The sequence below is a fragment of the Sander vitreus genome, chromosome 6 (genome assembly GCF_031162955.1).
Source record: "Sander vitreus isolate 19-12246 chromosome 6, sanVit1, whole genome shotgun sequence".
In the NCBI taxonomy this organism is placed as follows: domain Eukaryota; kingdom Metazoa; phylum Chordata; class Actinopteri; order Perciformes; family Percidae; genus Sander; species Sander vitreus.
In genome coordinates this window covers 12,995,398-13,007,422 of record NC_135860.1, presented here as the reverse complement: position 1 = coordinate 13,007,422, position 12,025 = coordinate 12,995,398, and the positions used below count along the sequence as shown (strand labels likewise).

General features: G+C 39.4%; 1 protein-coding gene across 2 annotated transcripts; it reads right to left on the bottom strand.

Annotated features, from left to right (window-relative positions):
- Positions 1 to 718: 718 nt before the first annotated feature.
- Positions 719 to 11,946, bottom strand: LOC144519503 (C-Jun-amino-terminal kinase-interacting protein 4). Of its 2 annotated transcripts, none has more exons than XM_078252670.1 (27): positions 11,848 to 11,946; positions 11,543 to 11,737; positions 11,290 to 11,410; positions 11,024 to 11,094; positions 10,832 to 10,896; positions 10,305 to 10,377; positions 10,019 to 10,188; positions 9,574 to 9,848; positions 9,119 to 9,176; positions 8,755 to 8,907; positions 8,544 to 8,586; positions 8,279 to 8,406; positions 8,039 to 8,092; positions 7,103 to 7,243; positions 6,848 to 6,992; positions 6,510 to 6,596; positions 6,358 to 6,405; positions 6,068 to 6,209; positions 5,871 to 5,913; positions 5,684 to 5,764; positions 3,667 to 3,734; positions 3,372 to 3,520; positions 3,111 to 3,282; positions 2,470 to 2,583; positions 2,275 to 2,373; positions 2,067 to 2,153; positions 719 to 1,717 (listed from the first exon to the last, which is right to left on the bottom strand). In XM_078252670.1, the coding sequence occupies exons 1-27, from the start codon at positions 11,944 to 11,946 to the stop codon at positions 1,599 to 1,601; spliced, it is 3,000 nt and encodes a 999-aa protein (XP_078108796.1). In that variant the 3' UTR covers positions 719 to 1,598. The 2 variants fall into 2 exon arrangements, with proteins under 2 accessions (XP_078108796.1, XP_078108797.1); XM_078252671.1 differs by having other exon boundaries at positions 6,848 to 6,980.
- Between the last annotated feature and the right edge of the window lie 79 nt (positions 11,947 to 12,025).

The following is a 12,025-nucleotide window of genomic DNA, read 5'->3' as shown; positions in this document are numbered from 1 at the left end:
ACTAAATTATCCCAGAGAGGCTAAAGAGTCTTACAAACACAGTTTCAGATTTGTGAAAGCTTTATTCTATTTGTGAAAATCCAATAAAGGGAGATTGTACTGTTTTGTTCACATGTAGAGCACATTGGACCAGGTCCAGATCCCAATCCACAATACATAGACTTGTTGAATCTGGACTAAATTATCCCAGAGAGGCTACATAATCTGGATCTGGTCCAATGAAAAAAAGCAGTACAATCTCCCTTTATTGTATTATGTATATGTGCGCCTGCTCTACCACTGAGCCAACCCAGCCATGCTTCATCTGTTTTTAATATGCTAAATGTGCTGTTTTACTGTAAAGTGTCTTTGTAAAGCGCTATATAAATAAAATGTATTATTATCATTACATAAAAAAAGAAACAGTCAGTGTCATTTGTACTTTTTCATAAGGAAAACTGGGAGAATTTGTACTCTCTCTGCTTAAGAAGTTGTATATGGACTACACTTTGTGGGCTGTAATGTAATAGCCACTACTATATATATATATATATATATATATATATATATATATATATATATATATATATATATATATATATATATATATATATATATATAAAAAAGATGATTCTGCTGTATTGTCGATTTCCTCTGGAGTTATTCATTCATCTGATGATCCGTTTGTGTTGCTGCACCAGTTTACAGCAATACAACTCAGAATGAAAGTTACCACATCAACCATTGAAGAAATTTTTTAATGACAATAATCATGTTTGCACAAGGTTGAGTCAGGTCAGAACAAATGCTCAAGTCTTAATTTTCTTTCCAAGAAGGATAAGTAGATTATATTACATCAACATGAGTGCAAACTTGCAACTGCACATAAATACTGTATAGGATACTTTTTATAGACACATTTAAAATGTGCAGTTTGTAGTTACACTTTATGCAACGTGGAAGGGTTGAACTTGAAAAAAGAAAACCACAAAAAAACAATAACAAATAAATGATTCCCAATCTCAATACATCAGGAGATAAGAAGTGATTGTCTTTACGCTGAGAGAAGATCAAAACCTGTTCCAGTTCACAGTTAACAACAAAGTATGGACACAGCAGCTTCATGAGCAGACACATTAAGTTAAATGTTATGATCAAAAGATGTAAGACAGAAAGACCTGGTGCCCCCTTGGTGGAAGTAAGATGTGAATGACAACTCTGCATGGTCTGGTAGAAAAATGTATCAGAAAGCTGTTTGTCAGGGAGACTAAATGTATTGTTAGTGCAAAGGTAAAAATGAGCTAATCAGGCATCTGAATTACTGACCAGTTTTACAGAAATGATATGAAATCAGACAAAGGCACACAGTAAGGCATCAAAATCCAGCAGGATATTCCAGTCAAAAGATAGATGTACAAAAAAATGAGGTAAAAAAGGATGAAACAGCATGTATCAAATATACATTTCTAGAGGATACATTTATTGCTGCCACAATGCGATGCTGGTTCATTCAGTTCCATGAAAGCACCATTTCCAATGTTGTCTCTAGCTTTGCTGGTGTACAGGACACGTGTGCTTTATCTCATTCCAAAAAGGGCAGAACTAGGAGATGATTGATGTCAGAGGGCAGGGCTGGGCACAGAGGGGGTGGAATTCTGCCAGATGATCATTTGACTGCGTTCAGACCGCTGAGGTGTAGCTTGGGACAACTCAACCGTTCCCTCATTCGCATCGTCTCCTGAAAAAATAATGGACGGCTCAGTTAGACATTTCATAAACTAAGCACTGCCTAAACAGTAAAAACATGTAACATACAAACGCTAATCTAATTCATGAGACAGTTTTAAACAGTTTGACGCTAGTGGCCGGGTTGGTTCAGTGGTAGAGCAGGTGCACATATACTGAGAGGTTTATGTCTCGACGCTGAGATCCAGGGTTTGAATCCGCCCTGTGACAATTTCCTGCATGTCTTTCCCCTCTCTCTCCCCCGTTTCTAACCTAGCTGTCCTGTCAAAAATTAAAGGCAGAAAAGCCCCAAAAATCTTTAAAAAAAATTGACACTACAATGATATTTTCCTTCAACTCACCCATTCGGAAGTTGATGTAGCCCTCTCCTCCACTGAGGATAAGCTGAGAGGTAATGACAGTGCAGCCAGGAGAGACGATCAAACAACCTGTGGGATAAAGATGTTACTACAAGGCAAATACAGCATGCAAAGACAAAGATCTCCCTGAGTCAAAAACAAGTTGTTGAAAATGTTTAGCATGTTTGATTAAAGACAATCAGATTCTAACCAGGTGCAGCTATGATGAACCTGACAGCTTGTCTATGTCCATGGTAACACAGCTGGGCTGATGAAATGGAGCAATATGGGATGGAAACGGCCTCTGATGCTGTAGACAGTCATTAATATAGTTAATGCTAGATAGAACACATTTCTGAAAATATGTGATTCAAGTACCTATATTCTCAGTCTAAATGAAACTCACTTATGGATAATGGAATGGAGAAAATGGCACCACCTCCTGTGCCCACCCACAGACGGCCAGAGATGATTGTAAGAGACGAGATCTGGAGAGGTGAGAGTGTCAGGAAGGCTTGGCCTAAAGAGGGAGACAGAAGCATGTTAGCTCAGCTGCAGGAAAGAGTTTAAACCCAAAGTTGCCTGATACAAAACAAACACATAATAAATCCAGCATTTGTAGTCCCTGGCTCTAACAATAACTGCTCTTTCTAAAATCTCTAGCAGGTAGACCTTTTGCCAGTTTGATGAATTGCTGCCAGTTTGATGAATTGCTGCCACACACCCCAGGAATTTGCACATAGTCTTAAAGCCACAACGGCTGCTAAAATATTTAACATATGAAAAGAAATATAAAATATACATTTCTTTCCTTAATTATAAAATTGACAACAGAAAAACAAAAAGGTAGTAACAAGAAGATTTCAAAGTATCCAGCTAATGACTAACATTGATGTGAGCAGTACTGTTACATTATAGGAAATGACTACACTATGCTGTAACACACTGTAGATCCCAGAGCTAATAGATAGGCACACAGTACATGTCCAGCTGTAAATGTAATATTTTGTACAATAAAAATGTATTTGTAATAAATGGAAAAAATACCTAATGTTTTATTGACCAAAGCAGTAAAATCAACTTCCTGTAGCGGCCGGCCTGTGGACCAGTCAAACAGTCTGAGGATTGGGTCAAGGCGGCAGGATGTCCAAACACCACTTCCACCAGCACACAGGAAACGAACCTGCTGCTCACTGCGGTCAGAGACCGAGAATGTTTGCTGTAAGGTCAGATGAGGAATAATGATGGTGAGTTCAAAGACAGTGTGAACATGAGACGAACAATGTCAGTATCTCCACTGTTTCTTACCTCAACCTTCTTGTTGTCAATGTCAACCACATGGACTTTGTTCCAATATCCCACCCACAAGCGGCCACCTTTTGCAAGGCAGCAGCGAATTGGCTGCAAAGGGTTTGATCCGATAGGCATCACCAAGTGTGACTGTAGATTCCAGCTACCTGTCAATCACAGCACTTATTGCTTCATTATTTACGTTAAGCATCAAGTTATGTGAAGAATGCTTAATGAAGAAATAGAGCTAGATTAACTGAGACAGTCTGATTTTACTATAAAATGACATTTAATATAAACAGAAAGACATTACCTGAACTGTGTGAGAAAAATGCTAAAGTCCCATCAGCTAAACCAGACATGACTTGACCCTGGGAATACCTGTCAAATTGACAGAAAGAAGCTTATTTTCATTACATTACAACATACAATAATTACAGGCCCCATATCATGCTCATTTTTAGGTTCATAATTGTAGTTTGGGTTTCTAGAACATAAATGTTCAAAAAAAACGCATTATTTTTCTCATAGTGTCTGTGTGAATATACCTGTAGGCTGTAATTACCCTCTTCCTGAAACACTCCGTCTTAGCACCTCTCTTTAAAAGGTCCTATGACATGCTGCTTTTCGGATGCTTTTATATAGACCTTAGTGGTCCCCTAATACTGTATCTGAAGTCTCTTTCCCGAAATTCAGCCTTGGTGCAGAATTACACTGAGGAGGGGGGGGGGGGCAAGGTGGAGGTTGGGGGTGTGGCCTTGACCAGCTTGCGGTCATAGCTGATTTTGTCATTGGCGGGCCAAATTCTCTGAACGGGCAAAGTCATGGGCAAAGCAGAGAAAGGGGAGGTAACCTTTCCCCTTATGACAGCATATAGGGAAGATTCCAGATTGGCCCATCTGAGCTTTCATTTTCTCAAAGGCAGAGCAGGATACCCAGGGCTTGGTTTACACCCATTGCCATTTCTAGCCACTGGGGGACCATAGGCAGGCTAGGGGAACTCATATTAATGTTAAAAAACCTCATAAAGTGAAATTTTCATGAAAAAGCCCTGTCTGCTCTGATTGGTCAGTGTTTCTGGGTCTTTCGCATCTGTGCTCTCAGAGTCATTGCAGCTGGGGAAGACTGTAACGGCACAGTAGCAGCACTTTCTACCTATATTTAGAATAGTTGTGACATTACAACCTTACGGAAGTCCTAACTGTGCGTTTAAAGCGTAACTCTCGCCAAAATGCAACCTAGGGTCTTTTTGTGAAAGTACCCGAGTCAAACTTTCGTTTAAAAGCATATTTAGGATAGAATCGAGATTAAGATTTACCGTATTTTCGTTTTTCGGTCAAATGGCCTTTTGAATGGGAGTGCTAGGGGCACTTTTATGCTAGCCTCAAAATAGCTATTTTTAAAACACTAAGAAGGCTCGACACAACATGAAACTTTGCTCGAAGTATGACCAGGGGCTCTACACCTTAACGAAAGCATTGTTTGTGTACACAGAGTTTACTAAAAAGAAAGGTTTTGAGCAACTCGCTGTAGCTGTTGTTCTTCTGGTCGCTGTCTATCGAGCCAGTCAAAAATAGCCGAGGGAGGAGAGTAAAGATGGAAAGCTCCAAAAGCTTAGTTCCATATAAATGCACGGATAATTTGTTGTTTTGTCGTTAGTGAAACACAATATTGACCTTGTAGTTGAAAAAGGAGCCTCATATAAGAATGACATTTCTCTTATGAAGTCCGCGTTCATTCGCATTCGGAGATCCCCTATTTTTGACTGGGAAAATGGCGGATAGCGTAAACAACAACTGCTAACGTGAGTTGCTCAAAACTTTTTTTTTAGTAAACTCTGGGTACACAAACAATGTTCTCAATGCTGGAGTTCACGTGTAGAGCCCCTGGTGATACTTCGAGCAAAGTTTCATGTTGTGTTGAGCCTTCTTAGTGTTTTAAAAATAGCTATTTTGAGGCTAGCATTAAAGTGCCCCTAGCACTCAAAATTCAAAAGGCCATTTGACCGAAAAACGAAAATACGGTAAATCTTAAAAGTGGCGATTCCGTCCTAAATATGCTTTTGAAAGTTTGACTTGGGTACATTCACAAAAAGACCCTAGGTTGCATTTTGGCGAGAGTTATACTTTAAAGGCACTGTTTTTTTAATACAAGCTGTGTGCATTTCTCAGTGGATTAAGTATTTTGATACTTTTACAGTATAGCACCTCAACCTGCTTAATAATCAAAAAAGATATGGATATCTCACTTTTTACAATACGGGACCTTTAAATGCTAAAACTTAAATATGAATACAAAGAGGTTTCAAACACAGAGCAGAGAGAACTCACGTTAGCGAATAAACACCTTCTGAGAGAGAAACAGACTGCAGACAGCGCCTCCTGCCAGCAGAGGCTGAGTGTACCAGTATACTGTGAGACAGACAAAAGACAGAGAGAAAAAGTCAAAGTGCTTTGCCAACATGCATTTTACTCAGAGAGTTTTATTTATGTGAGCCGTTTATTCAGCACACACTACCTTCCTTCCTGAGTTCCAATCCACACAGTCCCTGCAGTGTCACCTGATATAACAAGATCAGAAAGGAAGTAAGTCAGCAATGTTGATTTCCAAGTGTTTCCAGTTATCAGTATGGTATGAAGGGATAATACAAGTACAGAATACATTAAATAAGTTGTCTGTATGGAGCTGCTGCAGCCCATTGTACTGGCACTGACCTATGGGTGGCACAGCACAGATGCAGAGAGCAGGAGCTGTGGGAGGGAGGCTGAACTGATCCAATACTGTGTTTGACCGTGCTGGATCAATCACTGTAATATCACTGCAGGAGGCAGGGCCAGAAACTACCCACACAGAACACTGGCAGAGAAGGACGGATATGGAGTTTGGAAAGATGTGTGGCATGAAACAACATGTCCATGGGGGAGTGTTATACTTGGATGGCACTGTACATGGTGATTAGAGTATGACTGCAGTTGTTATTTAACCAGGATAATGACAGACTTACTGTGGCCTCTCCTGAGATCTCAGGGGTGACTGCAACAGCACAGTTCAGCTGAAGAGAAAAATAAGTTAGGGCCAACGTTTAAATGCTCTGGAGGTATGATGTAAAAGCTGCCAGGTTCTTGCATTTAAGAGTTTCGAGGTGAAAAGATCTACCTTAGCTGTGGAGTCTCTTTGATCCAGCAGTCTAAGCTGCATTAGAACAGGCACATCCTTAGGCTCTGGGACAGGTTCATGAGATTCCTACAATGATGACAGTTAATCACCAAGATGTTGTTAGGATTGTGGAAATGTAACTGAAATGAAACTCTCTGTGGTATGAGGGCAAGACTGTTTTTCATTGGTTTAGTTCAAATAAATGTTGTATGTGTGGTAACCAAAATGTACAATTCAGACTCTTTAAAGCAAGGGGAGCTTTAGGCCCAATTTGTAATCATGTACTCTTCTATGTACATTCCCTCTCAGCATTTCTCCTATGTGTACATTGCTACTACCTGTGTGATTGCCAGTGGTGTGCTCCAGCCGTGTATCTGTCGTTTTCCAAGTGATCCCCAAATGTGGGAGCGAATTTCTCTGTAGAGTTCTCTCCTCCTGACACGAGGAGAGAGAGCAGCAGGAGAAGCAAATCTAGAGAGAATGCTGTTAATCAGCTTGGGTGAGCCTTTTATAATAATTCAACTGTGTTTGCAAATAATGATGTCAACAGAAGAGCATATGCTAAAGTGACATGGCCAAAAACACTAGCTTACTCAGCATTAGTTTGACTGGCAGCCGGTAGTTGTGGAGACCCCAGAGGAGAGCGAGTGAGTGATGGAGAAGTTGGCAGGGCAAATGCAGAAGCAGAAGGTGGGAGTAAGGGTCCCTTGGACAAACCAAACAAACGGTTGAACCTTTAATAAAAAATAAAATAAAAAAAAACTGTCAACATTTTTATAAAGACCATAAAATGTCTGAGTACAGCATATTACCAAACGTGCAATTATATAGCACACTTGTTTATTTAGCTCTGTGTTGTGTCCATGTAATGCCAAGTGGTTTCACAGACAGATACAGTATGAATCTAAAAACAGCAAAGATTCTTCCCTCTCAGGCGTGTATTGCTTAGCTGACATCTTTTACCTATTCAAACACTCACAATGTCCTTCATCACACAGGGTGCTTTACAGCAATCTTAAGAAGCAGTCTTTTTGCAGTCATATAACTCTTAAACTCCAACTGCATATTCACATACTTCTAACCAAATGGATTCTTATTTCCTTATCCTTATTTTGGTGACGCCTTTAGAAACCGAGTGCTACAGAGCTACATTCCCACTGCTTTTATAATTTATATTTTAATGTGTTTATTGACTAGAGATTGCTGTATTAACAGAAAGGTCAAGGCAACCTGGCAAACATCACATCTTGGTATTTCCCAATAGTTTTTTATATGGCATGTTGTTTGATACATTATTGGTTAGCTTTAAGGTTATCCGTAATAACAATATTTCAGTATTATGAGGCAGCTTTACTGTCTGCTTTGTCCTCTGGCACACAGTAGCACAGGCATGGGCACAAGAATACCCTCCGAAGCTGCACCAGCCAACTTTTTGTAAGTTATGACTGAGGACATTAACTTCACTGCACTTTTAACTGACAAGAGGATGAGTATGCAGTATAATGTCAAATGATAAGACAGACACTTACTTTCTCCAAACACTTAATCTTTTGTCCTCAGTTAACCTCTCATCCTTTGATGCTCTATAAAAAAAATAAAAAATAAATTAAAAAAAAAAAGACACTTAATGAGGTTAGAGACAAAAAGCATGAACACAATTGTTTTTGTTTTAACCAAATTCTAAATTCTCTATTGGAACAGACATAACCTTTAAATCTTAAAAAAAAAAACACATCACCACAACTATGTTGATTTAGTAGCATAGTTACCTGAGTGTCTGACTATGTCTTACAGCCTCCTGCAGCTCAAACAGACGCTGCTTGTATTGGTTCTTCTCCATGACCACACGAGCCATTTCAGAACGAGAGAAGTGGCGCATGGATGCCGGTAGAGAGGCCTGAATGGAAAGATTTATGATTATTATTTAATTAACACTGTGCAGTTACTGAATTTGAAAAAAGATTTGCCAATGCAGTGCTACTGTTGCTGAGTGATACAGTAGATAAAAATGTGAAAATAACAATGCCTCCTTACATCAGGATCCTCAGACTGGCACGCGTCCAGTTCTTTCCGAATTCTATGAATAATAGTTGATATAAAGGACAAAGTTATTGTAACAGCAGTACATGTATTTGATATATTAGAATTATAATAACAAAAATAAAAGCAATATGTCTTTCCCAAAAAGGCAAAGAATTAACAAACAACATTGAAATGGGAAAATATCTAGAACAATCTTCTACACCTCTTAGTTTCCTCCTCCTTCTCCTTCATCCGCCCCTCCAATCGTGAGAGTGTTTCCTGAAGAGAGGCCAACTCCAGTTTAAGAGCTGAACGGTCATCAGTGAGCTCTTCTACCCGAGATATCAAAGCCTTACGGCCAGCTTCTACTAACTCACTGGAAAAAAGAAAACGGAGGAAAGGATGAATAATTTCATTATTATGGGTTAGGGTTAAAGAGAGTAAACAGTTCCAACAAATTAGTGACTTTAACATTTTCTACTCTTATTGATTTGTTTGTACTGAAGAAAGAACCCCAAGTGTTTGGAAAATCCCATGCAAACTGGACTAGCCACAACAAGGTCAGAAAAATTAAATATAGGACTCACTGGGTGGCTTTCAGTTCCTCATACTGAGAAAGAATCTCCTCAAACTGGTCTGCACTGCCTACACAGAAAGAAAGTATTTTGTAAAAATGTTTGAACACACAATGAACATTGAGAGAAATATAGGTCTGACTGGTTTTACTATTTACATTTACTTTCAAGAAGAAAGTACTACGTGGAATGGTGCAAAGTGGTAAAAAAGGAAGTAACGCTTTATGAAATCTATGGCAAGAGACATTTTTCACTGATGTACTTGCACTTCATGTTAGTAGGGTATAAATAGTTTTTTACTCTGTGCCCAAATACTGCACATAGGACACGACACACAGGCATTGTTATGGAGTTTGTTTTTGAAAAATCATAACTGGCTAATTCCTGGGCAGTTAACATTTTGTAAAGATAATGAGAAAGTACATCAACCATTTTAGTGAAAAAGGTCTATAAATGTGTGAATTTACCTCTGACACTGGCTCCTCGGTCTACACTCTCCACATAATCCTGACTCAGCTCTGACAGCTCAGAGAACACAGAGTCTGTGTTGCGCAGCTCCCACTCCACACTATCATCTTCCTCCACCTCTTCCTCATCTTTTTCCTGCCTCTCTCCCCCCTGCACCTCTTCTACTTTGCGCATCTTCTCTCCCTCCTTCTCCTCTACTTCCCTCATCTCGTCCTCCACGCTGGTCTCCGTCTCATCTCTCTGTGGCTCTTTGGTGTTCAGTCTAACTGGAGTGCTGAAGAAGATGCAAATTAAAGAGCAAGACATGTAATAAAGTATTCAACTCTTTTATGTGCTCTATGTGAACATGAGCTATAGTGAACTTGGGTTTTAGTTAATGATTACACATACTTTTCATCAAAATCTCCAACTGACAAAAAATAGTTAACTGTTTCAGATTATTACCTTGCATTTACACTGCCATGAAATTGCCTCAGCTCAGGAGTGGAGCTTATGATGTCATTGATAAACTGATCTGCGGTGGGCTTTAATGCAATGTCAATCGCCTTTTCTTCCTTGGCTACTAGATCCTCCAAACACGGGGGACCAGAATGTGAATGTGGTCTTTGAATCATCTGCACACAAAAAAAAAAAAAAAAAGGGAGGTGAAACAACAGCTCCTTCTCTGCCAAAAAACTTGTATTAAATTGTTCCAAATATAGTTATATGTGTAAAGTGAGAATATGTTTACCTTTTCATTCACACTGGATTCTGACAAGACTTGGTTGGATGGAAATTCAGCATTCTTGGGACGCACATGATTCCTAAATGCAACATGCAGTGTTACATAGCAAAGAAAAGTCACCTGAATAAACAGTATCAATGTGTGCTTCTTTCTGACATTTTGCACCACTTTCTTGCAGCACTCTTACCATTACTGAATTAAAGTGACTTGTGATCAACACCTACCAACAACTACCATTTTATTTTGTAAATTACCACTAAATACCACTTTTTCAGACAAAAGCTCAAAGATTAAATTATAGCTTTGTTGCTAATGAGCTAACCCTTTCCATAAAAGTCTTATTTATAAACAATAAAACATGGGAAATTTGCGAGTGTGCCTTAAGTGTGACTGAAAAGCTAAACTTAATTTACATTTGCAAAATTGGTCTCAAACTGCCATTTTTCAGTTACATATAGTAAACACCGCAGTTAGTATTCTTGTAAAAGGTAAACAGAGATACTGCTATGTTGCAACTGTTGAATAAGAACAACCTTAAAGGAGAATCTCTTTCAGAATCCTTTCCCTTTTCCAAAAGTTCCCGATATGTGTGAGCCAGCTAAAGGAGAGAACATCAGTGATATGTAAGAAATAAAGTAATGACAAAAAAAACAGCTAAATATTGTAACAGTGTGTTTAAGAAGTCACTGTGTGGTGATACCAGAAACTAAACAGCAGTATCTGACCTTGTTGTGAGTATGCCTCAATGTGCTCAGTTCTCTACTCAGATTTGCTTTCTGCTCCTCCAAGGCCACCACTGCAAGAAAACATACCATGTAGCTTTAGAATTACTAGCTACTGATCCAGTATCCCTAAAAAAGGTATAGACTGTAGCTCTTCTTCTGGAAGATTTAAAAAATGTATTTCATCATGACTTGCACAAGACCGACTGAGAATAAATACAATACATGGCTAGTATGCCATTTGTCACAGTTAATATTCAAATACTCACACTGATCAGCTTGCTCTCTTGCTTTCTTCTCTAGCTCTCTCTCTCGCCGCTCTCTCTCCTTTTCCCTCCCCCTCATGGCTCTCCTCTCTTGTTCAATTTGGTCATCCAGCTCCAAATACCTCTAAAGAAAACAAAGTGCTTTAACAGCTTTGAGCACAGACAACCGCCTACTTTCACAGCTGTTAAAAACACATAACCTAAATCATGGTATGCCACACTACATTAACACTTTCAAATCTCCATCAATACCCACCTCTTGACTTTCTTTCCTGAGTGCTCTCTCTGCTTGGTATCTCTCCAGCAGCTCTTCTCGCTCAGCTTTCTCCCTCTCCGCCTCCTCCTCCCTGTCTCTCAGCTGGGTTTTGCTGCCGGCCAGCCCCTCCAGTACCCACACAAATATGGGTACCAGCGACTCCACCACACCTTCACCATGGGTCTCAATAACTGTCTGCGAGGGGGGAAAGCAGCAGAGTGAGAAACCATTCAGAAAAAACATATTAGGCATATTTTTTCCTGAAAACAATGAAGATAGAAAAATAACTTGAGGATCTGCTTTACCTGTAGCTCTGAATAAAGTTTTCCTGCCTCTTCACTCACAATGTTGGGGTCCAGCTCCACCTCCCCTGTCCCACACAGCACTCTCTCACTGTACTCCATCAGCCAATTATTTTTTATCTGCTGTATTAACTGTCAAAACGGTTTCCCTACCTCAACACCGAAGGCAAATGATTTTACA

Coding starts and splice junctions, on each gene's coding strand:
- LOC144519503 (XM_078252670.1), bottom strand. CDS start 11,946: ATGGAGTACAGTGAGAGAGTGCTGTGTGGGACAGGGGAGGTGGAGCTG. Junction 10,378..10,831: donor GAAAGAGATTCTCCTTTAAG/GTTGTTCTTATT, acceptor TGTTGCATTTAG/GAATCATGTGCGTCCCAAGA. Junction 3,735..5,683: donor GAAGGTGTTTATTCGCTAAC/GTGAGTTCTCTC, acceptor TCAATTTGACAG/GTATTCCCAGGGTCAAGTCA.